This window comes from Eubalaena glacialis, chromosome 4 (genome assembly GCF_028564815.1).
Source record: "Eubalaena glacialis isolate mEubGla1 chromosome 4, mEubGla1.1.hap2.+ XY, whole genome shotgun sequence".
In the NCBI taxonomy this organism is placed as follows: domain Eukaryota; kingdom Metazoa; phylum Chordata; class Mammalia; order Artiodactyla; family Balaenidae; genus Eubalaena; species Eubalaena glacialis.
In genome coordinates, this window is record NC_083719.1 from 63,105,285 (window position 1) to 63,132,180 (window position 26,896).

General features: G+C 39.7%; 1 protein-coding gene across 1 annotated transcript in view; it reads right to left on the reverse strand.

Annotated features, from left to right (window-relative positions):
- Positions 1–2,497, reverse strand: part of HOMER1 (homer scaffold protein 1) — a 125,036-nt gene extending 122,539 nt beyond the window's left edge. The window contains exon 1 of the mRNA XM_061187940.1: positions 1,305–2,497. Coding sequence (XP_061043923.1) covers positions 1,305–1,309 — 5 coding nt within the window. The 5' untranslated portion in view covers positions 1,310–2,497. The remainder of the gene's footprint in view (positions 1–1,304) is intronic.
- Positions 2,498–26,896: the final 24,399 nt, after the last annotated feature.

The window sequence follows — 26,896 nt, forward strand, 5'->3', positions numbered from 1 at the left end:
TTTGCCTCAGATCACCAAGCTACTAATAGCAGCACTAGAAATAGAATGAGGTATTTTAATTGCTGTTAGCAGTATCCCAAAACATGCAAGTTATATACATTGTCATCACTTTGTCATTTAAGTTTTAAAAACAAGTATCGCTCTTTCTCATCAGTTCCTGATGGACTCCTACAACGTACGTTCTACGTCTTCAAACTTAAGTTAATAAACTTCAAGTTCTAATTCCAACAAAAAAGGGTAGTACTATTAAGAACTTTCCTCTGAACGTTTTAAGAATGAAAGTTTAGGTGTGCACACCCCTAAACTGTCACAACGAATTTCAGTGTCTGTCCTCTCAATCTCTGTCCCTTAACTACACTTTAGATGTGTTTTTTCAACTACAAAAGAGAGAGAGAGAAAGAGAGAAAATTCTAGAAGTTCCTCTTTGACAAAAAATCATTGAAAATCTGTCAATGAAACTAGATCATTACTCCATTAATATATTATGGAAGTCTGGCTTAAATTAGGAAGAGTCACTAGCATTTTATCGAGTTACTGTGTGAAAAGTTAATTAAAGGTTGGAAAATGAACTCTTGGTTGACTTGGATCTGAAAGAAGGTATACATCTGACATTGTTAACACAAACTGAAGACTTGATCATAAAAGCAAAAAAAAAAAAACAGAGAAAGTGAACAAGTTCCTTCAACAAAAAGCTGTTTCCTATTCAGGCTCTGATCTTCAACTAAATGCAGGGCACTGTGGAGTCCTCCTAAGACTTTCAGATTTTCGTTTTAAATGCCCCAATAGAGCAATTCTATAGATTTTAGCTTCGGCTATTCAAGGGCAAAAAGGAGGGCACAGTGAGGACAACAATTTACACTGGATCATTTTCAAGGACTGTAGTCTAACCACTCATTACTTTACAATTGTCCTTTGTGCACCTGATTATTCTTAAAGTACTGAGAGAACGCAGGACTTCTTTTTGGAAGATACGGGCAACAAAACCTAAGACAACACGACTTTGATTATAAACTGCTGCGGCACTTCGACCAGGAAAGGGCAGTACGTGTGGTCTTCTTAAATCCCACTAATAAAGCTACATTCTGGTTGCAATAATAGACGTATGTTCCTTAATTACGGCCTCCGGTGTCACTCCACAAAAATAACTTCTTAAAAGGTTAATACACCTATATTTTTAAAGTACGGCCAGCTTAGCAAGGTGGCAAATTTGTTTGAAAACATAAAACACAGACAATTCACCACCACCGCTCAGTAACGCACATACATAAACAGACTCGAAGCGGGGTTAAGCACAAAATCCTTACCCCATTTTGCCCAATGAAAACTTGCTCGGAAGTTTCTTCTCTTATGCTACGGAATAACTCCAAAGGAATTTCTCCGTCCGTTATTTCGCAGTTGCTTTTCCACCCCCCGAGATCCTTTTGTGGAGGTATTTCAGTGATGCTGAAAATTCAGTTAGTTCCCTTAGGTAAAATGATTTCTCTCTGGGAAATACCAAAATGTTCAAACAGAGGTGGCATTTGCTTATTAGAGTTAAAATGCTGCGCGGAGGAGACGGCGGTCAACTCTATTCCACAAAATGAGTCTATGAATCGGGAAATGCAGAATCCAGCTTCACGGAGTCCTATAAAAAATGAGTTCAGTGGTCATTTCTCTCCTGTCCTCCTCCACACTCAGGGAGAGCCCAGGTAACTCAGCCTTTTCGGTGCTACTAAGGCTGCGGGTTCAAATTTCTCCACCACACCAGGTCCCTGGGGGTGGAGCGTGCAACCCAATGCGACGTGCACTTGAGAGATCCCTACGAGAAAATAAAAATCCTAAACGCAGTAATGCCACTGCTTCCCTGCGCTCACATTAGAAAAAGCTATGTAGAAAAATCTCTTCGAAGTGCAAACCCAGCGGCTCGCGACGTGCACGGCACTCCACATTGGAATCTGTCTTTTAATTTTTTTCCCCCTCCTAAGACTGGGAGCAGAGAGGAGGCGGGGAGGAGGAAGAGAAGGCTGGGCAGGATCGATTCATTCTCCCGAGGAGAACACACGGAGCCATTTCCAGGCTGGCAGCAGGCTGGGGGCGCAGCGCACGCCGGGGAGCAGGGGGAGGGGGCCGGATCCCACCTCCCTCAGCCCCTGCCCGCCCCCCGCCGCCGAGCACAATGGAGCCCGGCTCGCGCCCGGCCCTTCATTCGCTGCTGCCGCTCTTCCCTCCGCTCTTCGGAGCACCGCAAGTTCGAGGCTCCGGCGGCGAAGAATGAATGAATCAGAGAACCAAGCCCCACGCTGGCCCCCGGCACCCTGCCCCCAGCTCCGGGGCGGGCCGAGCAGCGGCGAAGGACGGGACTGAAGGGTCGACGGGCGCCCGCCCGAGCCGAGGCGGGCGGCTAATCCCGCGTCGGGACCAGGGGAAAGGGGCTCGAAGCCGCAGAACAGCCGCTGCTCCAGCGCCCCCACCCCTGCTCCTCGCCTCGCCCGCTCCGCGCCGCCGCCACACGCCGCCTCACAGTCCCCGGGCCCCGCCGCCGCCTTCTCACACTTCCATCACCGCCCGCCTTCGCCGGCCTCCAGCTCCTGCTCGGCAGAGCAGCGCTGGCCGGGCGGCCCGAAGCCCGCCGCTGCCTCCGCCTCCACCGGCCGCTCACAGAGCGGAGGGCGCCGCTTCCCAGGTCAGCGCCGCCCGCAAGAGGCGAGCGCGGCAGCGGAGCTGGCTGCGAGGGGCGGGGGAGGGGGCGGCGAGAATCGGGAGCAGTGCGCTCCCTCCCCCTGCTCGCGGGAGGGGGCGGGACGCGGCCGCGAGGACGCTGTCGGGCACCAGGGACTGAGGCGCTGACCCGTCTCGAGGGCCCGGCGGGGCCCTGAGGGTAGCGGGAGGAGGCGGCAGCTGCGAGGGCGGCGAGGACGCTCGTGGTCACGGGCCGAGCCAGCCCTCGTGGGGAGCTAGGCCAGGCGGCAGGTCCGGCGGTCCGTCCTTCCTTTCCCCCCTCCCCTAGTGGTCGGCGGCGCGCGGGCCGTGCGCTCTGCTCCTCTGCTGGCTCCTGGCCCCGCTCCCTGCCGCCACAGCCTCCTCCGCGCCCCACACCGGGTGCTCTCGCTGAGTCTCCATCCTCCCCGCAGGAGGACCTTTAAATAGCAACGTCAGCGCGCTCCTCTCCGCACACACGTCACCCGCCGTTCACGTCACCGGGGTGCGGGGGATGATGTCACGCGGCCGGAAGTACTGCTAAATTAGGGAAGGAGCAGGGGGAGGAGGATTCGGCGAGCTCCTCTGTGCCCACCTGCTCTCGCTTCTCCTTAAAGGCCAAAGCGCAGGAGACAGCCGAGAGGAGCGGCGGGAGGAGGAGATTTCCTTGCAACAAATGTGCCAAACACAAGTGAATCATTCATAGCAACAGTGCCGAAGTGTCAAGCGGGTGATAGCCTATCTCCCACTCCCACCCCTGTTTCAGCAGCTTTCCCGGGTTTCTCAAGTCCCCACTAGCACGGAAATGTGGGAGGAGAGACTGAGCACAGTGGTAGATATGTTTCCAGCAAGACTTGGGGAAAAGCACCTTAATTTTCGAAAGAGTTATTAAATGCCATTCTGGACTTAGTAGTCTTTAAAACTTTTTTTCTTTCTTAGTGGCTACCTAAATCACTAAAGAATAAAGAGCGGAGCCATGAACACTGTCTTAATGATATGAAGGATAATACTGGGGTGGGGGGCATCAAATGATCTAAACGTTTTCATTTGCAAAACAGCAATGTTTTGGCATGGGATAATGAGTCAATCTTGACTTTGTTCCCTTATAATTATCGTCATGTACAACACATAGCAAATCCCAGTGTACCCTCTCAGTTCTGGTTTTTCAAGAATATGAGTTTCAGGCTATGGAAATTGAAAATAAGAAAGACTACCAAATCCTTTTTATTTAAGTATTAATACAAGCACAGTTCGACTAATTTTGTCTTCCTTAATTTTGACCGTATAACGTATAACACAATATCTCTTAAGTATGCTGTTTTTCATTTCCTATATGGCAACGATGAGGAGCCATCTATCTATAGGTTTACTAGCTATGTGTGTGTTTGTGTCTATAATAAATCATGCTATGAATGCTCTTCAAATTCCAAATTACTACAAAGTTTTTTAAATGTCTCCGTTATTTCATAGTTTATTATTAGGTCAACTCAAATAATGAACTTTGATTTGATCTGATTTAACATGATAACCATGGCCCCGAAACAGAGCTACTACAAAATGCCAAAGGCTATTGCTATTTCAGAGTTAGTCTATAAGTTCAGTGACCATGTTTTCCAAACCAAAATCCAAACACATCATTTAACAATAGACAAAGTATTTGCAATCTGAAGTGACCTGGGAAATTCAGGACATGGGATTGCCAACCTATTCAGTGATTGTTAGGAGAGCTGTAAATGGATATCAGTGCAGTTTAAATAAAAGAAGCTAAAACTCTACGGAATTTATATCATGTGTAGTTTTTTTTTTAATGTTTTTAATATTAAACTACTCACATGATTCCTAATTAAGGAACATTGGTTTTTACTTCTTTCTGCATTTACGCTTTCTTGATCAAGTTAGGAGCCCAGGACTAAAGAACATCAGCCAAAAGAATTAGGACCAAGTTGCAACTAAATCAGGCTTTCTGTTATCTTCACATTATAGAATTATGATCTTGCTTATAGTTTGAAATATTGAAACTAGTTTTTATTAAGGTTATAACAAAAGTTGATCAAAAGCAAACCCCTGCTTGCCAATTTGTCTAATATATATATCATATTAATAGAAATTGTACTAATTTATATATCAGACAAATGGAGCTTAAGTGTGTATAAAATATTAAAGCAATAGAGCTATCATTCTTCAAATAAAGTCAACTCTTGGCCCTTGCAAATTAAAATACAAATTATTACTCTACTCAAATTTCTCTACAAGCCATTTCCTATCTAAACTAAATCACTTTTCTCTTTTGTGCTCTTGCCATCGATGTTAATTAAAGCTCTCAATTTACCATTTTCAAACACTTCATTCTACCCTTTTATCATGACTTCCTCTGGTTTACAATCTTTTTTCCCCTCTTCTTTACTCAGCTGTCAAAACAGTATGTTATCTGCCTCCCTGCTTTTACAATGTTGACCCGTCATTAGCGTTTCTGCTTTTCAAACCTACATGGTCCCTTCTCAACTGCTCTTTTTGTCAACTGAAAATTGAGAACAACTTTTTTTTTCTATATAAATCTCAGGGTGCACTGTGATATAATTACTTGAAGTTTGTGTGATTATTTTTTATTTTAGCCTCTGCACTTAATCTAGAAAATTCTACCAATAATTGGTCAATTTTTCTTTCTAACTTATGTGGGATTAGCATATAAGGTAATACATACGTTCATGTACCCGAAGGAATAAGTAAAACTTTGTAACATTTTATGTATCATGGTATGTCTGCTCAGAAAATATAATAATAAATTGTCTCTCTCCTCCCTTGAAACAATTCCAGTACCATTTTGAGAGGAGTCAGAGAACCATTCTATATGGCTTTCCATCTAAAAGTAAATATTTTCTCTCCTAAAACTGAGCTGATGTAACCCAAATGCTGGTCATGAATTTCCTATCCTGATTGTTTTGTTTTTTAAAGTAGTGAACTTCCTAGAAAGCAATATATTTTCTTTTACCGGAAGAGGCAGAAAGTACTTTAGTAGAGTTTCAAATTTTTAACAGCTCCTTTTTCCCACTATGCTCTGAAAATTTGTGCAAGGTTTATGAATACCCACTGATTTTAGAATCTGTGGGCGGAGGCATCTGTTTTAGTTACAGAGTTTACTTCCATGCCCTCAATAGGGGATGGTGATGTTCAATGGGATGTTCATAGATAGGTCATGAGATACGTCTTTTTCAATGAAAAGATATCTAGGTAATAGAAAAGCCTTCCATGAAAGAGGGTTAAAGCCAGATTTTATTTTTAATTGCTTAACATTAAATAATAGCAACTCCCCTTCCACGTTCTCTCTTTTTCATTACCAAAATACCACTATTGCTTCAAATAAAGTCATAGGTAGAAATAATAGATTTAAAGATATCTCTCCATACCACAGAAATCTCTAGATTCCTCATTTATGTGACATAGTTATGAAGAAACTAAATAATCAGCAAAGATTAAAAGTAATAATAAGAAAAGACTTTTTTAATAGTTGTAGGGAAATAGAATTTATCCGGTTGATGCTCCAAAGTTATTCCATCTCCTCCATAAATGTAGCAGGTACTGGGTGCCAGTAATTTGTTTGGCCTGTTTAAAACCATCTTTTACTATTATCAATAAGGTTCTGAATAGAAACAGGGTAGTTAACGGTCTCAGGGGTGAAAGTCTAAGCATTTGGCACCTCCAAGGCATGGCTTGAGGACAACTTTTACCCTTCTGAGTATCTGCACTATTTTATCAGAGGGCTTGGGAGTGGTAGAGGAAGGGGAGTCAGAGAATTATCCTTAGGAAAGATATGATATAAAACCCATGGGCAGTGATCTCACAGAACTATCTCCTGCTCTGATTTTTACTGTAAATTCATTATTTGTTTTCTAAACATGGTTAAAGAGATACAACTAAACTCCCAGACTTGTGAAAGAACATACCAGAAAGTTTTCAATTGTTGCTGTGAGAAAATCATTGTACAACTGTTTATGTAAATTTTAAAAATATTCAGAAGAGAAGGGGATATGGTGCCTTTGAAAAAATTATCTGGCTTAACTCCAAGTTGTTTGTTTGTTTGGTTGATTGATTGTTCTAAACAGCAGTTACAGAGTACAGGCTGGAAAAATATGCAGATCTGCAGAGAGCTAGGGTAAAGAACACAAAGTAAAGCTTGCGCTCTACCTGTGCAGTTCCTTAGAATGGAATGCTGTGGAAGCTGATTGCCATGGTAACCAATAATCTTTCTGCTGAATGGGGGAACAGGACAACCATGAGGAAAATGTTTTAAATGATCTACCTTATTTTGTGATGTTTTTGGTGCCAGCTAGGAGAAAAACACCATCCAAGGTATTTAGGACAGCCATGCTTAAAGGAAGCTGCTTTCTTTTCAAAGACACAAGGCTGAGGCAAAAACTGGGGGCTCTTTCAAAGAGGGATAAGGGGTTGAGGTGACAATTGCAAGCTCTCTGAAGCAGAACATAATTGGTAAAGACTGACATGGCTAAAGCAGGCAGAAGCAATACCTAGAAACTGTGTTGAAGGGTCTCCCAAGCATAAGAGGTCAGACATTAATAAAGATTCTCAACATTTGGGAGTTTCAGCCAAGTTAGTTTATAAGTTACTCGTGAGACTTTTTATTTCTTTTTATCTGGTTGTAAATAGTAATTTCTCTAAAGTTTAAAATGGAAATGGTAAATATATCTTTAGTCAGTATCTATTATTTTAATAATAAATAATATTCTTATCATATACATGATAAATACATACATTGATATAGACAGATAGCTAGATAGATCTGTATTATATGCCTGTATTGACTGGGTCATCTGCAAAAATCTCTTACCCTTGGAATAAAATCCAAATTCCACGCCTTGGCCTAAGAGACACGGCATGACGGACCCCTGCCCACCTCTCTTACCTTGGTTACCATTCCTCACCCCCTCCATTGCTACTGTGTGAGTTGGTGTGTCAACTGCAAAGGATCAGAAACCCCACCTAATGGTGACTTAAGCTAAGATTGGCTTTTATTTGCTTATTTACTTAACAAGAAGTCTGAAGTTACGTGGTCCTGCAGTTGGTTTGGAAGGTCCAGTGTAACATTAGGGTCCAGGTTCTTTCCAACCTTTCGCTCTTCTATCTTCATATGTTGGCTTTTAAACCTGGCCCTTTGTCTCATGGTTGTTAAAAGACTATTGCATTTCCAGGCATCATAGTCTCACAAAAAGCATCCAAAGCAGAAAAGGAGAGAAAGAGACAGGAATTTTCTCCTTTATGCCTGTTTTTACCAGAGAGAAAAATTCTCAAGAGGACCCCAGAAAATTCCCTCTCATGTCTCATTGGCCAGAACTGGGTTACATGCCCATCCCTAAATCAATCACTGACGCTTTGGAACAGAATTTTCATGATTTGCTTAGACAAATGACGGTTCATCCCTTGAATCTTCCCATTGTGTCTGAACAAAATTAGAGCTCTCTCAGCAAGGAAGAAGAGGCAATGGCTCTTGGACAAGCAAACCATATATTTGCCACTCGGCCCAAAGCTGCTCTGCTATTCCTGCTGCTCTTCAACTATGACAAGCTTGTTCCAAACTCAGGGCCTTTGCCGCCTGGAACACATATGCCTAAGATAGTCACACTCCTCCTTACCATTCAGGTCTATGTTCACGTTGCATCTCTTGAGAGATACCTCCTGAACATCCCGGGGAATCTCTCTAAGTGGAGCTTTCAGGAACCAGAACTGGCAGGAAACAGAATATTCAAATTGGGTACTTCAAGGCATGCTTAATAAAGATACTACTTACAAAGGTGGGGCAGGCTGTAGGAAAACCATAAGAGAGAGGGCAATATCTGGCTTAGCAGGGCAGACCACCCTTCTACGCCTGAAAGGACAAGAATAGAAAGCAGTGACTAGAAACGAAACAGAGAAGATTGTGTGGACAAGAGCTGAGTCCTTGGCTTAAGGGTCACAGCCAGCCCACAGAGACCCCACAAGGAGGGAGCCCAGGAAATAAAGATCTCAACTTCACCAATAAATACCTCTCCCCTTACCCCCTCCCCATCTCCTACTGGTGGCCCCCTTCCTAAACTTGACATATAGGAAGCTAGAGGGCACAGGAGTCCAGTGATGTAGTCTATACACGTTGTCTTCCTGGGGCAAAGAGCAGGGAGAAGAGTGCAGGGTGTATCTTGTGGGGCGAACAGAAGGAATCCAGCCCCAATCATATTCTATTTGTCAGCTGTTAGATTAACAATTATTTAGAGTTTGGCACATGGAAAAACAAGTACAGTTGAGCCTAGAGCAACACGGGGATTAGGGCACCGTCCCTCCACCCAGTGGAAAATCTGAAAATCTGCTTATAACTTTACAGTCACCGTCCCCACCTCTCCCATTCAACCAACTACCAATCACGTAGTATTACAAAATCCACATGTAAGTGGACTGTGCAGTTTAAACCCATGCTGTTCAGGGGTCCACTGTACTACCACAGACTGTTAGCAGGAGTGTAAATTGGTGTACCCTTGAAGGCATACATAAATTTTGACATAGCTGTTCTAAATACTTTAAAGAAATTATCCTACAGATATACTTTCTCATGCATTCAAAGAGACACATGCAAAAATTTATTGTATTGCTATAAAATAAAAAAAGGACAGCAAACAACATCTATGTCCATCAAAGGCGACTGATCAATAAAAATGGTATAACCGTATAATAAAATACTATGCAGCTATTAAAAAGAATGAGATAGATCCATAGTGCTGATAAGGAAAGATGCCCAATATAAAAAAATTCTGGATGAATACAGTAAACTAAATTGTGCTTTAAGGAGTGGGATTATAAGTTTGAGAGTTAGGGGGATTTTTAAAAACTTTTCCCTATTACTATTTGTATTGTTTGAATTTTTTTTTTTTTTACCATTAACACATTATCTTCATAATGTAAAACCAAACCAAATTATTTAAAAATATTATTTAAAACACACAAATATGTTAAAACTTAACAGTAGGAGGACAGAATAAGACATTAATATACATTTTATTTTCCTATCCCCCTCATATCCTTTTTTGAAGAAGACTGTGTAAGTTCAAAAATATATTTATAGAAAGAGAAGAAATTGAAATAAGATATTTTATTGGAAATAGTGATTTCATTATACTCTTCACTGATGCAACAATATCTGGATATATTATTTTAGGAAAGATGCTAACGAAATAGCAAGATAACAAAGGTGGTGAGAACCAAGACAAGGCCACGTGAGGTGTGGGTGAAGGCAGATGTTTAATTTGCTGAAGACAAAACCAAGGAGAGACATGATGACTGACTTCATAGCATGTCTATCCCAAACAATAGTTAATAGCTGTGTGAATATGTGCTACATGGGGTAGTAAAGGGTCAATGGTAAAATTTATTAAAAGGTAACTGTTAGCTCAGTATGAGAAAGAATGCAAAAACGATCAGATCTCTATCAATAGAATTGATTGCCCTCAGAATAATTGGCTTATTGTTTCCTCACTATGTCTATTACAGCATAAACTGGCTTTATGACCAATTGTTGGGATGATATCACTCTTATCGGGTAAGAGGTTGGATATAAGACCTTTAAAGTCATTTTTTATTCCAAGATTTTATGACTATTCAAGTCTGAGCTCACATCAAAGTCATCCTTCACCATTAGCTTCTCTACACTGTCTCCTTCAGAAAACTTACCCTCTCCTCTGATGTCAGTCATTGCTACTGCACAACTTACCTTCTTCGCTACCCTCCATGCTCTGATCTCACATCTAGCCTACTGAACAGCCCCACTGAGTGTTCTTAAAAATCAAAATGGCTAAAGCAAATTAAACATCTTAATACCCCATACTTGTCCTCTTGGGATTTTCTTATTTCTGTACACGATAGGTCAAGAAAGGCTAACACATGTGACTGGTAAAGAAACAACAAGCCCTTTTAAAATTCAAATAGTTTATTACTTACATAAATAGCAAAAGCAAAGACAGCAAAAGTGCCAGCTCCTCATGTCCCTTGTCCCACAAGACAACACAGAAACAAAAGGACCTGGGTGACAATGCAACATGAGTTGTGGGACACACTGTTGCTGAGGAACTGATTCCATGCTGCAGCTAAGTAGTTTTATAGCCTGCAGTGATGTGCTAAGGGGGGTGGTGTTATATAATAAAGGATTTGGCTGACATTTTTATTTCTGGTTTCTAGGAGATAACCTCTAAATCCTTGGAATTTCCCAAGGCATAAGAGTGTCTTCAGTATTTATGGTGGGTACCTTGGGCCATACCTGAATTTTTTGCTAATGCAATGACTTGGGACAGGAGCAGGCCATGCCAGAAAAACCAACCATATAATTAGAGAGCTGGGGCTTTGAGCCAGGTGATATCAGCCCCAATCTCTGGGAAGGAGAGAGGGACTAGAGATCAATTCAATCATTTGGTCAATGAGTCAATTAATCCTGCCTACATAAAGAAACCCCAATAAAAACTCTAGACACAGAGACTCAGGTGAGCTTCCCTGATTGGTAACCGTACAGGATGTGTGGGAGGGTTACACAGCCTAAAGATATGGAAGCTTCATATTTGGGACCCTCCAGAACTTGCCCTACGTGTCTCTTCAGTTTTCCAGTCCTGATTTATCCTTTATAATAAAACCATAATCATAAGTCTAGTGCTTTCCTGAGTTCTGTGAGTTGTTCTAGTAAATTATCAAACTTGAGGGGATAGTGGGAGCACCTGAATTTGTAGCTAGTTGGTCAGAAGTGTGGGTGGCCTGAGAACCCCTGAGCTAATGGCTAGTGTCTTAAGTGAGCACAGCCTTGTGGGGACTGGGTTTTTTATTTAGCTGTTTGTTTGTTTATATCGAAGTATAGTTGATTTACAATGTAGTGTTAGTTTCAGGTGTATAGCAAGGAACTGTGCTCTTAACCTGTGAAGTCTGACCTGATTCTGGGTGGTTAGCATCATAATTGCATTGCAGAGGGGAAGGCAGAAAACCTCATACCTGTTCAGAACCTAAGAGATGGTGAGAAATGGTCTCATGATACCCTCCCAGAAAGATGTGGAGACAAGTGAGAAATGGCTTTGCAGCAGCAGTTCCTCACAAGCTTCCCACGGTCTCACGTTCCAAGAGGATCACAGAACAGTCTACCAAAACTTAGATTAGCTGCAGGTAAGCTTTGCATCGAAAAGGGTCTGGAAATATGTTTACCAAAATGATGGCAGTTGTTGTCCCTGAGTCGTGGAATCAGAGTTTTTGGCTTTCTTCTTAATGCCTTTCTTTTTTATACGTTATAGAGGCAATTTAGGGAGTGTTTCAGTGTGGGCTCTGGGGACATCCTGCCTGGGTTTGAATCTCAACTCTGTCATTTAGCATCTACATGTCCTTGACAGTGACCCACTACCTGTCCTGAGTCCCAGGGCTCAGCCAGCTCCAGATCCTCCTAGGTGTGCATCCACCCTCCCTTTACCTTCGTCATCTATAAGAACATCACGTGGAACTTGATCATTTTATTTCCCAAAATGAAACTATAATATGTCCATGACAAGGTTCTAATTCATCATCTTTGTTTCTCATTAAAACAATTCAGTGAACAAATAAAAACCATGCTGTTTGGCATGATTGTTTTCCTACTAAACCAAGACTTCAAGCAAATTACTTAGCCTATCAATGCCTAAGTTTTCTCATTTGTAACATAAAAACAATAAATAATAGTCCCTACTTCATAGAGTTATTGTGAGGATTAAATGAGTTAATATAAACAAAACCCTTAGAACAGTGCCTGGCACATAGAAAGCACTCAACAAATGTTAATTATTTTTAATACTTTTATGTGTTATTTGATTTGTATACAAGGACCACATATTATCTTTGTAAACAGGAAAAATAAAATTAAAAGATGCAAAAATTCAAATTTTCTATTATGTATAAATCACATTAATTTTTTTCAATTCTCATCTAGACAAATTGGCCAAATTTTTGCTTATAGTCATAACATCTCATAGTCACCATATAGAGAAATGGAATTAACTTTAGAGAATATTTGAAAACTTCAATGAATATCTTAGATGAATATATACATATATAAAATAGAAGTATTTTTAAAATGTACATATACATAATTTTAAATTACTTGAAATTCTTCAACCACCTTCCAAAATAATCCACAGTTAACATTTTGTTCTCATATACATTTAAAGGAAGAACATTTGATGTTTATAATGTTTTATCTGTGAGTAATGGAATTCTGGATACTTTTTTCTTTATACCTTTATACATATTCTAAATTCTGTCAAGTCATCATGTATTACTTTTTATAATTAGAAAAATATTATACTTAACTATAAAATTATTTTTATCAGAATCTTTTTTGCACTATATGTAAAAGAAAGTAGAAACAGAAAGCATTTGAGAATCCAGTGACATGAGAGATTGCTTTTAAAACATTCTGAAATTACATTTTTATTGGTTTTAACAAGATTTACAACCTACTCAGTGCAATAGAGTGGGCACCCCAAAACAAATTTGTCTGAAAGCACTAGAGCCAGCACATGAATAGTCATGACATTCAGTGGCATGTCCCTTGTTGAAAAATATTTTTTATAATCTGTAATGGTGGATTCTTTACTAACAGGGCTGCATGTAGAATAAAGTGAAAAGATTTTAAAAGTAGAGATTAAAATATTATAGATTAAAGATGATAAAGTATTTTAATTAAACTTCCTTTTGTTCTGTTAATACAAATTACAATCAAACATGGACTTAAAGAACATCAGCAAGTTTATACATATGGATATTAAGAATATGGACTTTGGAATTAGACAGACTTTGACTTTGAGTCTTCTTGGCCCTGCCAGGTAGCCTGGATAAATTATTGAATATCCCTGAGCCTCAACTTTCCAGTCCCTAAAATGTGTATAATAATAATACCTGAAGGGTTTGCTATAATAATTAAATGAAGAATAAAACACTGGTACATTGCAAATGCTTAGTAAATGCATTTTTTATGTATGAAAGGCAGCTGTCAGTTTTTTATTTCTTTTACTGGCATGAAAATTAATGGCATTCTTCCTACTCCTTCTGTAATCAGCTGTATAAGAGGAACTATATACATGGAAAAGCAACATTAGACTATGTAAGAATTAGAGAAGCTGACTTCAAAGTTGTTTCTAAAATGCATTCCTTTCCTTTAAAGCATCCAAAACCTTTGAGAGTTTTACACAGAGGCATACCATACCAACTCTGTGATCTTATCAAGTGTAAAAGGAAAGCAAATACAGAGAATCTAGCATAAAAATACAAAATCTCTTCTACTTTGCCCAGTGATCTCCAAATCCTTCTGAACTACTACATTGTAGTCTCTTCCATCCATGAACTGGTCTGCAGATTATCGTTGACCCTGGATTTACCACATAGGTACCAGAGTAAACTCCCAGCCTTCAAAGAATGCCTTTCCTTGAACAAAGGCTCATGTCAAACTTCAAAGGCCTTTGGACATCTCAGTCAAAGTTGACCTCAAAGCCTACCGCATGAGTTAACTGAGCCCTTAAGAATACATTAGTGTAGGGACTTCCCTGGCAGTCCAGTGGTTGAGACTGCGTGCTTCCGCTGCAGGAGAGGGATGGGTTCGATCCCTGGTTGGGGAACTAAGATCTCACATGCCAAGCAGTGCGGCCAAAAGATAAAAATAAAAAGAGTACATTAGGGTACCTATTACAGTTTTTAGCTAAACGTCCACAAAACATTTTTCCTTAAGGGGAAGATCTCTCTTCATTGGTCTTCTGCCCTTCCCACTCCTACAAGAAGACTTCTCTGGAATGACAGAACATCCCACAGTTTGGAGCCAGAGAGAAAGTGGTCTACCTCTATCCTTCACCCAGCACCTACTTTGGAGTGAACACTGAGGCTTCAGCTACATGGAGCATTCCTCCAGTGCACGGCATTCCCTTAACTAACAGCATCTCCCTGGGACCCTCTCATCTAAAAAGGGGGTCAACACTCCTGAGCATGAAGTGTACGGGAATGAAAGCCGCTACCTTTCTGCCTACTTACCCAAACTCTCAGATTTTTCCTATCATTTCTCCCATTGCTCTCATAGGTACTTTCTACTTGGAGGAACTCATTATCATCTATGAATCTGATATTGTCTTCCAGATTACCTACACAAATTTTAAATAGGTTTGTCTCAGCACGGAGGTATCTCTGAAATCCTGCTGTTTATGCTTCTCTACATTAAGACATGTTCATATACTCTGTTTCCTCATTTTAAGCCAGGTCTCTATCCTTATTTTATTTTTAAAGTACTGCCAATCCACTGATGACCTCATCAAAATTTCTTATTAAATAGTAGGAGATGTCTTTGCATTTAAGGATTTGGGGAAAGTCTTATAAGTTTTGCCCACTAGTTTTCCCTTTGGCACAATAGTCTTTATTTCTCTAAAGACCTCATAATATTTCTATGTGAATTTCCCTTACAAGCTGTGGTGCCTTTTCCCCAGTAGGTTGTTTTATACGTTTTTCAATGGTCCTACCATTTAATTACAGATTCAACTGGTTTATCCAGTATGGTGCAATACTCGCTGTCTGTAAGTTTCCACAGCTATGCCTGCAATTCTGCATTTAGATAGAATTCAGATAAGCAATCCATCAGTCCCCAGGAAAGTTTGCCAGCAGTTGCACCATTTAGCCCTTGATGTTCTTTAAAAACCTATGTAGATGAAGTTCTGTTGATTCATCTCTTTCTGGTGTGTTAACTAGTAACCAGGCACTTCTCAGTATTTATTCATAAGAATAATATGACCTTGTATCTGTATAGTGCTTTATGCTTTTCAATTATTTTCCACTTTTCCGTGGGTCCACTAGTATTAATCTCTGTGAATCAAAAGATAAACTACGTTAAAAAATAAAGCCTATTAATCAAAAAAACATAATTTAAAAGTGGGACTCATGGTCGTGTTTCCTTAGTAAAGATGGAGGAGAAAAAAGAAAACCAATTCATTTACTGTTAGGACTGTCTGTTGTATTCCTTTCCACTCCAGGTAAGTAATTCCCCTCATTCTCTGCTTTACCTCTTCTGATTGACTTAAAGGTTCTTTTCTTGGTTTAGGGTTTCCTACAAAATGCTTCTCAAATTCTTATTGACCATCATCTATTACTAAATTATCAGTTGATTTTCAAAGAAAACTACTATATAATAGCTTTTATTTATTGGACATCTACTACATGCCAAGCACTGTGCTGAACATTTTATATTTTTTTAGTCCCACAATAACTTTAATGGAGTGGGTATTCACCCCCGCTTTATGGAAGAGGAACCGGAAGCGCAGCAGGAATTTATTGGTTGCTTGCCTGAAGTCCAGCTGGAGTTGCACACAAATCTGCCTAATTCCAAACCTTTGCCCTTAACCCCTATACTCTTTTGCCATTTAATTGGAGCTAAATCAAGCATTTCTAGAACTGTAAGTGGCCAGATTAGGATGTTGACAATCTGCATTCTGGGCTGGTTCTGCCACGAACAGCTATTTGAACAAGGGCAGGTGACTTGTGGGAACCTGTTTCTTTATGTGTTAAAAGTGTTAGCAGATTACAAAACCTTTAACGTTCTGTCGTTCTATTTATGTAAATATTCATAACCCTATGTGGTCAATAGATAGTCACCAAACAAAAGGAAAAAATGTGAAAACGTTCTTCTCTTTTAAGTGGAAAGAGAACAGTTTGATATTATTCATAACAATTCCTCCACACAGGAGGAACATGTGTGTTCTGTTATTTTACTTCACAGCCCTACCCACCAAAAAAACCCCACTGAGGCGCCCATTGAGCAGTACAGCCCCCACTTTGAGTGTGATGGCACTTATATCTGCAAATGAATTTTATTCATTGCTATGAATCATGGATATACATGTTCATTGCTTGATTTGAAACTGCAATAATTGAAAGTTTGAATGTAACAGTGTTTATTCCCTTATTCAGATTGTATTCGGAGTGATCTAGAGAAGAAAATTAACAGTCAGGGCTTAGATTTGGCTAAGTCAGACTTAGTTTTTCCCCAGGTAATTTTTAGATTTCTAGGCTTCTCTTATTCTTTACATAATAATTCAGCCTTGGGACTTCCCTGGTGTCGCAGTGGTTAAGAATCCGCCTGCCAGTGCAGGGGACACGGGTTCGAGCCCTGGTCCGGAAGATCCCACATGCCGCGGAGGAACTAAGCCCATGTGCCACAGCTACTGAGCCTGGGCTCTAGAGCCTGCGAGCCACAACCACTGAAGCCCGTGAGCTCTAGGGCCGGTGCTCCACAACAAGAGAAGCCACTGCAATGAGAAGCCCGTGCACTGCAACGAAGAGTAGCCCCCACTTGCCGCAACTAGAGAAAGCCTGTGCGCAACAACGAAGACCCAACGCAGCAAAAAAAAAAAAAAAAAAAATTCATCCTTTTTCTTGTTTCCGTTTATAATAGAAACCTTCTACGCGGGTTATTTTGCATGCCTTCCCTCCCACCCCATCCCCAGTCCTGCCCAAGCCCTAGCCACACCTATCTTCCTCCACCCTTCTCTGCCCTGCTCCGTGCCTCAGAAGACTGAAATTTGCTGACTATATCTCCATGACTCTTTGTGAGCTGGAACACACAGGAGATCTGAGGGTGGAAAGTGGGGTATTCTTTGTGCCCCCCTGCTTTGGCACCCCAGCTCTTGCCCATCAATCTTCAACCACATTTTCTGTCAGATCACTCTTTTTTTCCAGCTCCAGCTCTCACTGGGTTCTGCTAACTCTATTTCCTTTCTTTGTTTCTTCATCCCCAGGGGGGAAATGGCTCTCTCTCTGTAGCTGGCTGCTGGGTGCCTGCCTCACCATACTTTATCTTATCCTTGTCTGTATATCTTTGAGTAGTCTTTTCATTAAAGTCTCTTCATTTGAACCACCTAGGGTGAATTTTGTTTCTTCCTTAGGACCCCAACTGATTCACCATCTCTTACCTAAAGGCCATTGAATTGGAATTTAAGCACTTCAATCTAAAGATGACATTGACTTCAGTCAATGAATACATATTGAACATCTTGATATGCTCAGGATTATACTAAGTGCTGTGAGAGGTACCAAAGTCATTGGTGACATGATTCTTGGCCTTGAGAAGTTTATAATCTAATTAGAAAGTCCATGGTCAATATATTAAAAAATTAACATGTAACACAGCACTTTAAATTTTATTTTATTTTTTGGCCATGCCATGCAGCTTGCGGGATCTTAGTTCCCTGACCAGGAATTGAACCTGGGCCCATGGCAGTGAAAGTGTTATGGCCTAAACGCTGGAACGCCAGGGAATTCCCAGGACTTTAAATCTTTTTTCTAGTTACGGCGAGCAGGGGCTACTCTTCATTGCGCTGCGCCGGCTTCTCATTGCGGTGGCTTCTCTTGTTGCGGAGCACGGGCTCTAGGCGCACCGGCTTCAGTAGTTGTGGCCCGCAGGCTCTAGAGCGCAGGCTCAGTAGTTGTGGTGCACGGGCTTAGTTGCTCTATGGCATGTGGGATCTTCCGGACCAGGGCTCGAACCCGTGTCCCCTGCATTGGCAGGCAGATTCTTAATCACTGCGCCACCAGGCAAGTCCAGGATTTTAAATCTTAAATTAGTTAGCTCATAAGACTAGTCAGGAGACAGGAGATAAAATTATCATAGGAAATGCTCACCCTCCAGATATGCCATACTTCTTGTATTTTTAAATTTTCTGAATTGGAAACATTTTTTGTTTATTACACATAAAATATACTATTCTGAATGAGAAAGTATTAGTGAAATTTTAACCAGCCATGGAATACTCATGCTTGAAATATCCTGAGTAAGTGAAATGTGTCCAAAGGTACCTGCTGTAAAAACACCATGAGGGCCAAAAGGTCATTCTTGTGTACATAAGAGGAATTTGTTAGTCAAGTAAGAAGAATGGTAGGGCATTTGCCATTGATCAGTTTGAAACTCTCCACCATTCCCATACACTATGTGAGTAAGAAACTGATCAACTGCAGCTGACTCTGAACTTCAATGGGAGTCCTCTGATAGGTCCAGAGGTATGCACTAAAACCCAACCTTGCTCATCAGTATATCTCCCTACTAGGTTCAGAGAGAAGGCCCAGAGGTGGGAGAATGAGAAAGGCATACACTGTACTCTGGTGCCTAATACGATTATTGTAATCCAGTAAACAGGTTACTATTTTAAGAGTTTGAATGTCAAGAGTACAAACTTGATATTTCAGCCACAGGTTGGGAAGGGAAAGACAGAATGTGCAGAAAGGTGTTGAGTTTCTCTGCCTGTGTACAAACATCAGGAAAGGCTGTCGTAACAGGAAAGGCTTTATCAGGACATGGGGGTTTGTTTTCAAATTCAATTAGAATTCAGTTAGGCAAGAGAGAAAAAGGACTTGTAGGAGAGAGAAAAAATATAAGGTTGGACAGAAAGATAGAAATGAACTAGGTATTACACATGGGACAATGAAAAAACCAGCTTGACTTGACAGTCAAGTATACTTTGAAAAGTACAAAGTAATATTGGACAGATGAAATAGGGGCAGATCAACTTCCTGTAATGGTGCTGATGAGAAGAGAACACCAGAATTTCTAAGTATTGTCAGCAATGTGATTTTTAAAAATTTTTTATTGAATATAGTTAATTTACAATGTTGTGTTAGTTTCAGGTGTACAGCAAAGTGATTCAGCTATACATATATCCTTTCTCTTTCAGATTCTTTTCCCATATGGGTTATTACAGAATATTGAGTAGAGTTCCCTGTGCTATATAGTAGGTCCTTGTTGATTATTTATTTTATATATAGTAGTATGTATATGTTTATCCCAGTAGCCACTCTGTAGAATCATGGTTGGTTAGAAATGTTATCATATTCAACAAGCAGGGCTTGAAGTGGATACCACCTCATAAGATTCCAGATCTGGAAGCTGATTTTGTGGTCCTGCGCATGTTACAATAGATGTAGGAAGAGAGGAAGTTCAGAAGTGCATTCTCAGCTAAACTCAGGGTGGGGATAGATCCACTAATGAGGCAACATAAATTTGCAGCTACTGCAACAATAGTCATTCAAGATTGCTTCCTTTCCCAAAACTGGAGGCAACATAACAATGATTTCCTTTCCCTGCACAGGAGCCTGCTTCCTACCAGGAGTGTGGGAAATCAGAGAAGCTTCACCATTTATTACTAGCCTACCATGATAGGCACTGGATAAAGGAAGGGTCATAAAAATACAGAAGTAATAATCGGTGGAGAGAGTAATTTCTAAGGTTTTAGCAAGCACTGTCCTCTTGGTGCTACATTCTACAGACTTTCGTTTTCTCCCATTACTCTCAGTTCTCCCAATTCCAAATGAGGTAAAGTGGCACTGAGACTCCTCCGTCATTAACAACTGCTGCATAAATGTCTTTTAAATACTTGGTTCTGGAGTAGCAATTATTGGAGCATTTAGCTAATAAATGCCTGGTGAGTCTAATCTCTGGATATCAGACAATTAAATAAAAATGCCTGAAAACTGGATAGTAAATTAGCAACACCAGTTATTGAAGTGTCACATAAGTGTTTCTTCACATTAAGGTACCAGTATGATATAACGCTTTTATCATGACAGTGGCCTTGACTCCTTGAGTTAGCAGAACAGAGGACTTACACTCTATATAACTATTTCAGGCAGTGAAAAATTCCAAGTCAGCACCATTTTTTCCTATAAACCTGCACTGCACACATCACACTGATGTGAAGTCAGATAATTATATTAATATATTATTAATGAGATAATTATATGAAGGTGCTTTGTAAACTGAAGTTATATAATGCTCAAGGAATTATTATTACTATCATTCAATGAATAATAAAAGAATGTGTTGGAAGGTCACTCATGGGTCAATATTTTCCAATTCTAGAAAAACGCACTTATTCTTTAGAACTAAAGCCACCGAGTTAAATTTTTGAAACGTCATTTATTACAAGTTTGGTATGCTGGTAACAATAATCTGGAGTGCTAACAAGAATGAAATACATACATGAAAACAGTATTATGCCATTACCTTTTTTTAATGCTTTAAAATAGTGTTCCAACTGTACACAGATATGTTTAAAAGGATATTCACTGCAACATTGGTATGGCAAACCAAACCAAACCAACCAATCAAACAAACAAACGAACAAAACCAACCTGGAAACAACCTATGTGCCCATAATTATGGATTTATTTAAATGAATTATGGTACATTTGTTTAATGGGATGACATTTAGCCAAAGAAAAGAATGAAGTAGACTTCGTAAGTACTAACATGTAAAGATATCCAAGAGATATTAATGAGAAATACGATGTGCAAAATAGTATGTATTGTATGATTAGTATGTTTCAAGAGCTATATAATTGTCAAGGAATTATTGAAAAAAGGTCTCTCAGGACAGTAATACATGCTAGTAAACAGGAAAACATTCTTGTGGAATACTGCTACTCCTCTGTTAATAATGGCTCGCCATATCACAAGAGCTTGACTTTCTACAATAATTTTGTAATGTTTGGACTTCTTTTTATAATGAGCTTATCCTCTTTTCATAAGCCTAAAAATTCAAGGCTTTTACAAATGAATAAAACACCTGTGCTTAAACAAAACCTAAACACATTTATGAGCAGATATGATTGACTTTCAATCATGTATTGAAAGAAATATTGGAGGTTTGAATTGCTAAAGCCAAATAAAGTTTAGTTCAACTTGCTGAGACTGATTTGGAACTGTAGGGCTTGGAACAAATGCCTCAAAATATTGATCCCATGGCTCAAAGGCACCAGGCAATAAGCTCAAAATAAGGTTCAGAGTCTCTGTGGGGCTAAAACAACTTTTCCTGCTAAAATAAGCTGAAACAAAGATGAGTTTTATCCTCTTGGAAGATTTTTAGGTTTTATTTGTGACCAATAAATCAAAGGTCCACAGGTCTGTTGAATGCACTCCAAGCCCCAGAGAGAAATCAACAAAAATGGCTTGAATATAAGTTGAACAAAGTCAACTTGGACTTGCACAAAAGGAAATACTGGTAATGACCAAAGTTAGCATTGCTTTTTGCCATCAGGAGCAAAGCAGCAAGAGTGCAAACTGTTCGTGAAGGGAGATATTTAAAAGATTCAGCCATTTCAGAGATTAATGATTACTTTTCCTTCATTTGTCCATCCCCATACTAGTTAAAATGCCTAGTTAGTGGCTGAATATAGAGAAAACTATGATGTTACTAAAATTCTCATGTTACAGGCTAGTTAGCAATATGCAAAACAAATCTTATGCAGACACACAAAATAATAAAATCTCAATTTGTGAAGCTGGTGAGGTTGTAGGCCATTAAAATTGTTTCCCATCATGGTTTTAAAATTGGGCAAGCCACAAACTTAAAAACAAACATATTTTTAAAAAGCAAGATGATTTCACAAAAATTACGGCTTCCTTTTACACATCAAACAGTGCACATGAAGGAAAAAGTCATTCAGTACTATGTTTGCAAAAAGAGTTTGGTTCTAGATTGACTCTCAGAAATCTTCAAGACTAGTTGTAAGTGTAGTATAAGAGAGGAAATTGTTCTTTTGGTATCCTGTGATTCTCTAATTGTTTCAGCTTGTTCAACAGACTTTCATTATAGGCAAACATTCACAATATAAAAAGCCTTTTGGAATTTGGAAGTTAAGTTCCATAAATTCACGCTGTCCCCTCTGCATTATCGTATGAAAATATAGAATAAATATAGATGAATTAAATAATATCTCTTTCTAAAAAAATAAAGATTGGGAATTCCCTGGTGGTCCAGTGGTTAGGACTCAGCACCCTTACTGCCAAGAGCCCGGGTTCAATCTCTGGCTGGGAACTAAAATCCCACAAGCCACATGGCACGGCCAAAAAAATAAAATTAAATGAAATTAAAAAAGAAAGATTAAAATAAGAAAAGAAAGCTCATATCCTCTAATAAATATTTACCACAAGTTCCTAAAAGCCTCTTAGGAAATCTGAGGTCCAAGATCCGTACGGCTTGTAATAAAAATATTAACACCAGTATGTATATAATTTAAACATATGAAATCACATTTAATCATCTTAAAATGGCATAAATAAACTCCAAATTTTAATTTAAAATATAATAAACCTAAGAAACCAGTCAGTAGATAGCATAAGCTCAAATTTTGCTTTAATTCAAGCTAAACTAATATGTTTAACAGCAGGAATTACATAAATTGGGGGGGGGGTTGAAAAGCTGAAAAGATTGACTGCTAGGTGAGTTACAACATAACATGTTAGAGTTATATTGGTTTTCAACTAACTTTAATCAAAGATTACGCAACATAATTACTTTGCTTTTATTCTTGTAAAAAAAACAGTGAAAATGTAAGCTGTAACATAAATGTATTTGCTTCTACGTGTATAATTGAGCTGCAACACTGTGCTCTTTGTTTCTTCAGCTAAAATCTGGTGTTTATATATTTGCTAAACATTTTATCCTGTGTACAATGACACTCGCTTCATAGAATAATAACGAGAAATGACAGCGTGTAGAAAACAAAACTTAAAAGCAAGGATACATTTTCTAATTGTAATACCTAAGACACAATAGGGAAATAGTAAGAAAAAAATCAGATCACAATGATTTCACGTAACTCTTAAAAACTTTGACTCCAAAAGATTTTAGAATAAATGGTAGATAAACATGAATAGCCACACAGTTATTAATGTTGGAAGAATGGATTACAAATATTCCATGATGTGAAGACTACAGTTCTCTAGAATGAATGCAGATAAGTTATTCCATGTTTTTTCACACTCAGTATTTCAAATAAGAAAAATTTTTATAAGAGTATCAGTGATGGACTTCCCTGGTGGCACAGTGGTTAGGAGTCTGTCTGCCAGTGCAGGGCACACGGGTTCGATCCCTGGTCCGGGAAGATCCCACATCCCACGGAGCAACTAAGCCCGCATACCACAACTACTGAGCCCGTGTGCTACAACTACTGAAGCCCGCACGCCTAGAGCCCAAGCTCCACAACAAGAGAAGCACCGCAATGAGAAGCCTGCGCACCGCAATGAAGAGTAGCCCCTGCTCACTGCAACTAGAGAAAGCCCGTGTGCAGCAATGAAGACCCAATGCAGCCAAAAATAAATAAAATAAATCAATAAATTTATTTTAAAAATTGAAAAAAAGAGTATCAGTGATCATGTAACTCCAGAACTTTCTCTTATATTAAATCTGCCTGATCAGCTGAAAAAGACATTTCACATAAAAGAAATCTATTTGAATATAAGCATTTTCCTCAGATACAGTTCAATGAGCATTTGTTCTTTGTTGACTTTATTACACAAATTCAGACATGAAGAAAAATATAGATCCCGTCCAGCTGAGCAGGGGCCATAAATGAGATATACAAATAATTACAATGCAATGTGATGAGTGCAATTATAGATATGTGTATAGTTGTAGGAGTAGCAGAGGTGGAAGTAATGAACTCCTGGGTTTTGAGGGATGTATAGGAAGACAACATGAAGATAAGGGGCGGAAGGAGTGTACTTCCTATCATCTGTCTCATTGTTTAGCCACAAAATAAAACATATAATTCTATAATAATTTTTGCAAGGAACTAATAATAAATTAAAAGTTCTTAAAAGAGTGCAAATTGCCTTAGTATCAAAATCAATTATTGTAAATCATTTCAATTAAACAAAATAGACTTTTAAATCTACATATTTCGGACTTCCCTGGTGGCGCAGTGGTTAAGAATCCGCCTGCCAGTGCAGGGGACACGGGTTCAAGCCCTGGTCCTGGAAGATCCTAGAAGATCCCACATGCCGAGGAGCAACCTAGCCCGTGCACCACAACAACTGAGCCTGTGCTCTAGAGCCCGTGAGCCACAACTACTGAGCCCATGTGCCACAACTACTGAAGCCTGTGCGCCTACAGCCCATGCTCCGCAACAAGAGAAGCCACCGAAATGAGAAGCCCATGCACCACAACGAAGAGTAGCCCGCACTCACTGCAACTAGAGAAAGCCCGTGTGTAGCAACGAAGACCCAACGCAGCCAAAAAAATAATAAGTAAAATAAATTAAAAAATTTAAAAATCTACATTTTTGCAGTTCCATTGAAAAAACTGGTCGGAAATAAAAAGGCACCTCCTAGCTTGTAGACGGGGGAAGAGGGAAATAAAGGCACAGACTCTGGTGCCAGACTGCCTAGGGTTGATCTCAGGCTCTGCTTCTTACTTGCTGTGTGATCTTGGGCAAATTACTCAACCTCACTGTCCTTCAGTTTCGTAAAATAGGGATGATAATTACTGTAGCTGATGATTGGTTCAAAACCAACCTGCTCTTCTATCTAAGGGGTTGAGTTTTCCTTGATAAATGTCCCAGGAAAGAACACCCAGGGCTGTCACCTTGGTCTCTGGCCAATAATTCCAAATATGCTGAGTTGAATCCATTCTGCAGGAAACGTGATCAATGAGTCAGCAGGGAAGGGAATCTACCTTTTCTCCACTGGCTGAACAACTGCTGAAGGACTGTTTTATAAAGTCTCTTGGTCCTGGAGGGCAAGTTTCCCAACACAGGATGTAAAATGAAGCTACTCTCATGTTGTTTTTCCCAGAAAGAAGGCAGATTAACCAAAGCAAACTAAAGTCAGCTAGCAATGCACAAGCTTATGAAAATGAAATACTGTCATGAAGAAGCAAAACTCAGCTTTAGAATTCTGAAGAACTTACCCAGCAAGTAATAAAAGCAAAATGCCCAGTGAGCTTCACTGGGGAACTCCACACCATCACGTCCAGCTGCCCAGTCACTGATCTTGAAGCATTAATAATGGAGGATTCAGTGACACAGTCAGATTCCACTGCTTTCCATGCACACAATTTAATATATACCACCAATATTCCCATAAACGTGGTAGAGCATCTGTGAATCACCGACAGTCACTTGCAGGTATAGCACACTGGTAGTTCCTCTCCTGCTTCTTGAATCCTGTTTTCAGAATGAGAATACTAGCTAAGATTAATTGAGCACTTAATATGTGATACTCATTGTGCTAAAAACTTTTTTCCATATTGTCTCATTTAATATTCAGTCCGATGTGGTAAGTACTATTATCATGCCCATTTTACAGAGAAAGAAACTAAGGCACAAACTTGTGCCAAGGCCATATCATTTTTAAAAGGAGGATCAGGGGTTCATACCAACTCCAAAGCACATAGCTTTTGCCCTCTACTGCAATCTTCTCCAGTCTCTGGAAGGAAAGAGAGGTTTTTCTGTCGTGGAGGAGGGGCAAGATATGAATAGTTTAAAAGCGAACACAATTGGTCTTAGGCAAACTTGTAAATAAGATGCAGCTCTCTTTGGTGCCTGTCCACTTCCATTTCTGAACCTTTCTCCTACACTGTTATGTTTCTTCTGTGATTTGGATTATAAATTTAATACTACTGATTCTGTTATAAAATTTGGTATTGCAAACTAAAATTTCATTATCTAATCATGGTCACAGTTCTCTATCCCCTAATTTTCCATAGGTGTTATGCCAGATCAATTTCCTCACTGTCCTACCCTCCTGTCATTTGTGACAGACCCTGATGCTGGTTAGCAGAGAAAGGAAACCCTTCTGCTGCCCTGAATGGGCCCTAACACCTGTCCCTTCTTTGCTTTTTCACTGCTCAGCAGTGGCCTTCTTGGATCATCTCCAAAATCTCTTGCGAACATAACACTGATGTTGTGAGGGCTTCTGTGACAAAGGTATCAGGCTTTAGGCTTGTTCCTGATTACTGACATGTAAATTTGAATGGATGAATTATCTAAAATTCTGGCCCCTAAAAGCTTTAAGTTATGGTGACAACCTACATGGTCTTGAATTCATATCTACACACAGCTTCTTAGGAACAGAATTCTTGGGCAAAATGACTGCAGTGTATTCTGGTTTTCAAACCAACATGTTTGATTGTCACATAACAGTAGAACTTAAAGATCACTCAGTCCAATGCTTTTAGAGATGAGGAAATGAAAATCCTGGAAGCTAAGAATTATCCCAAAGTCACACAACTTATTGATGCTTGTACAGAATTAGAAACCAGGTCTCCTTATCATAGCTCTTCTAGTAAACAATCAATAAGACCAAAGGCAGTATGCTGTGGAAGGACCACTTGCCTAGGAATAATGAGAGCTAGGTTTAGTGCCTGATTCTTCCACTATGTGA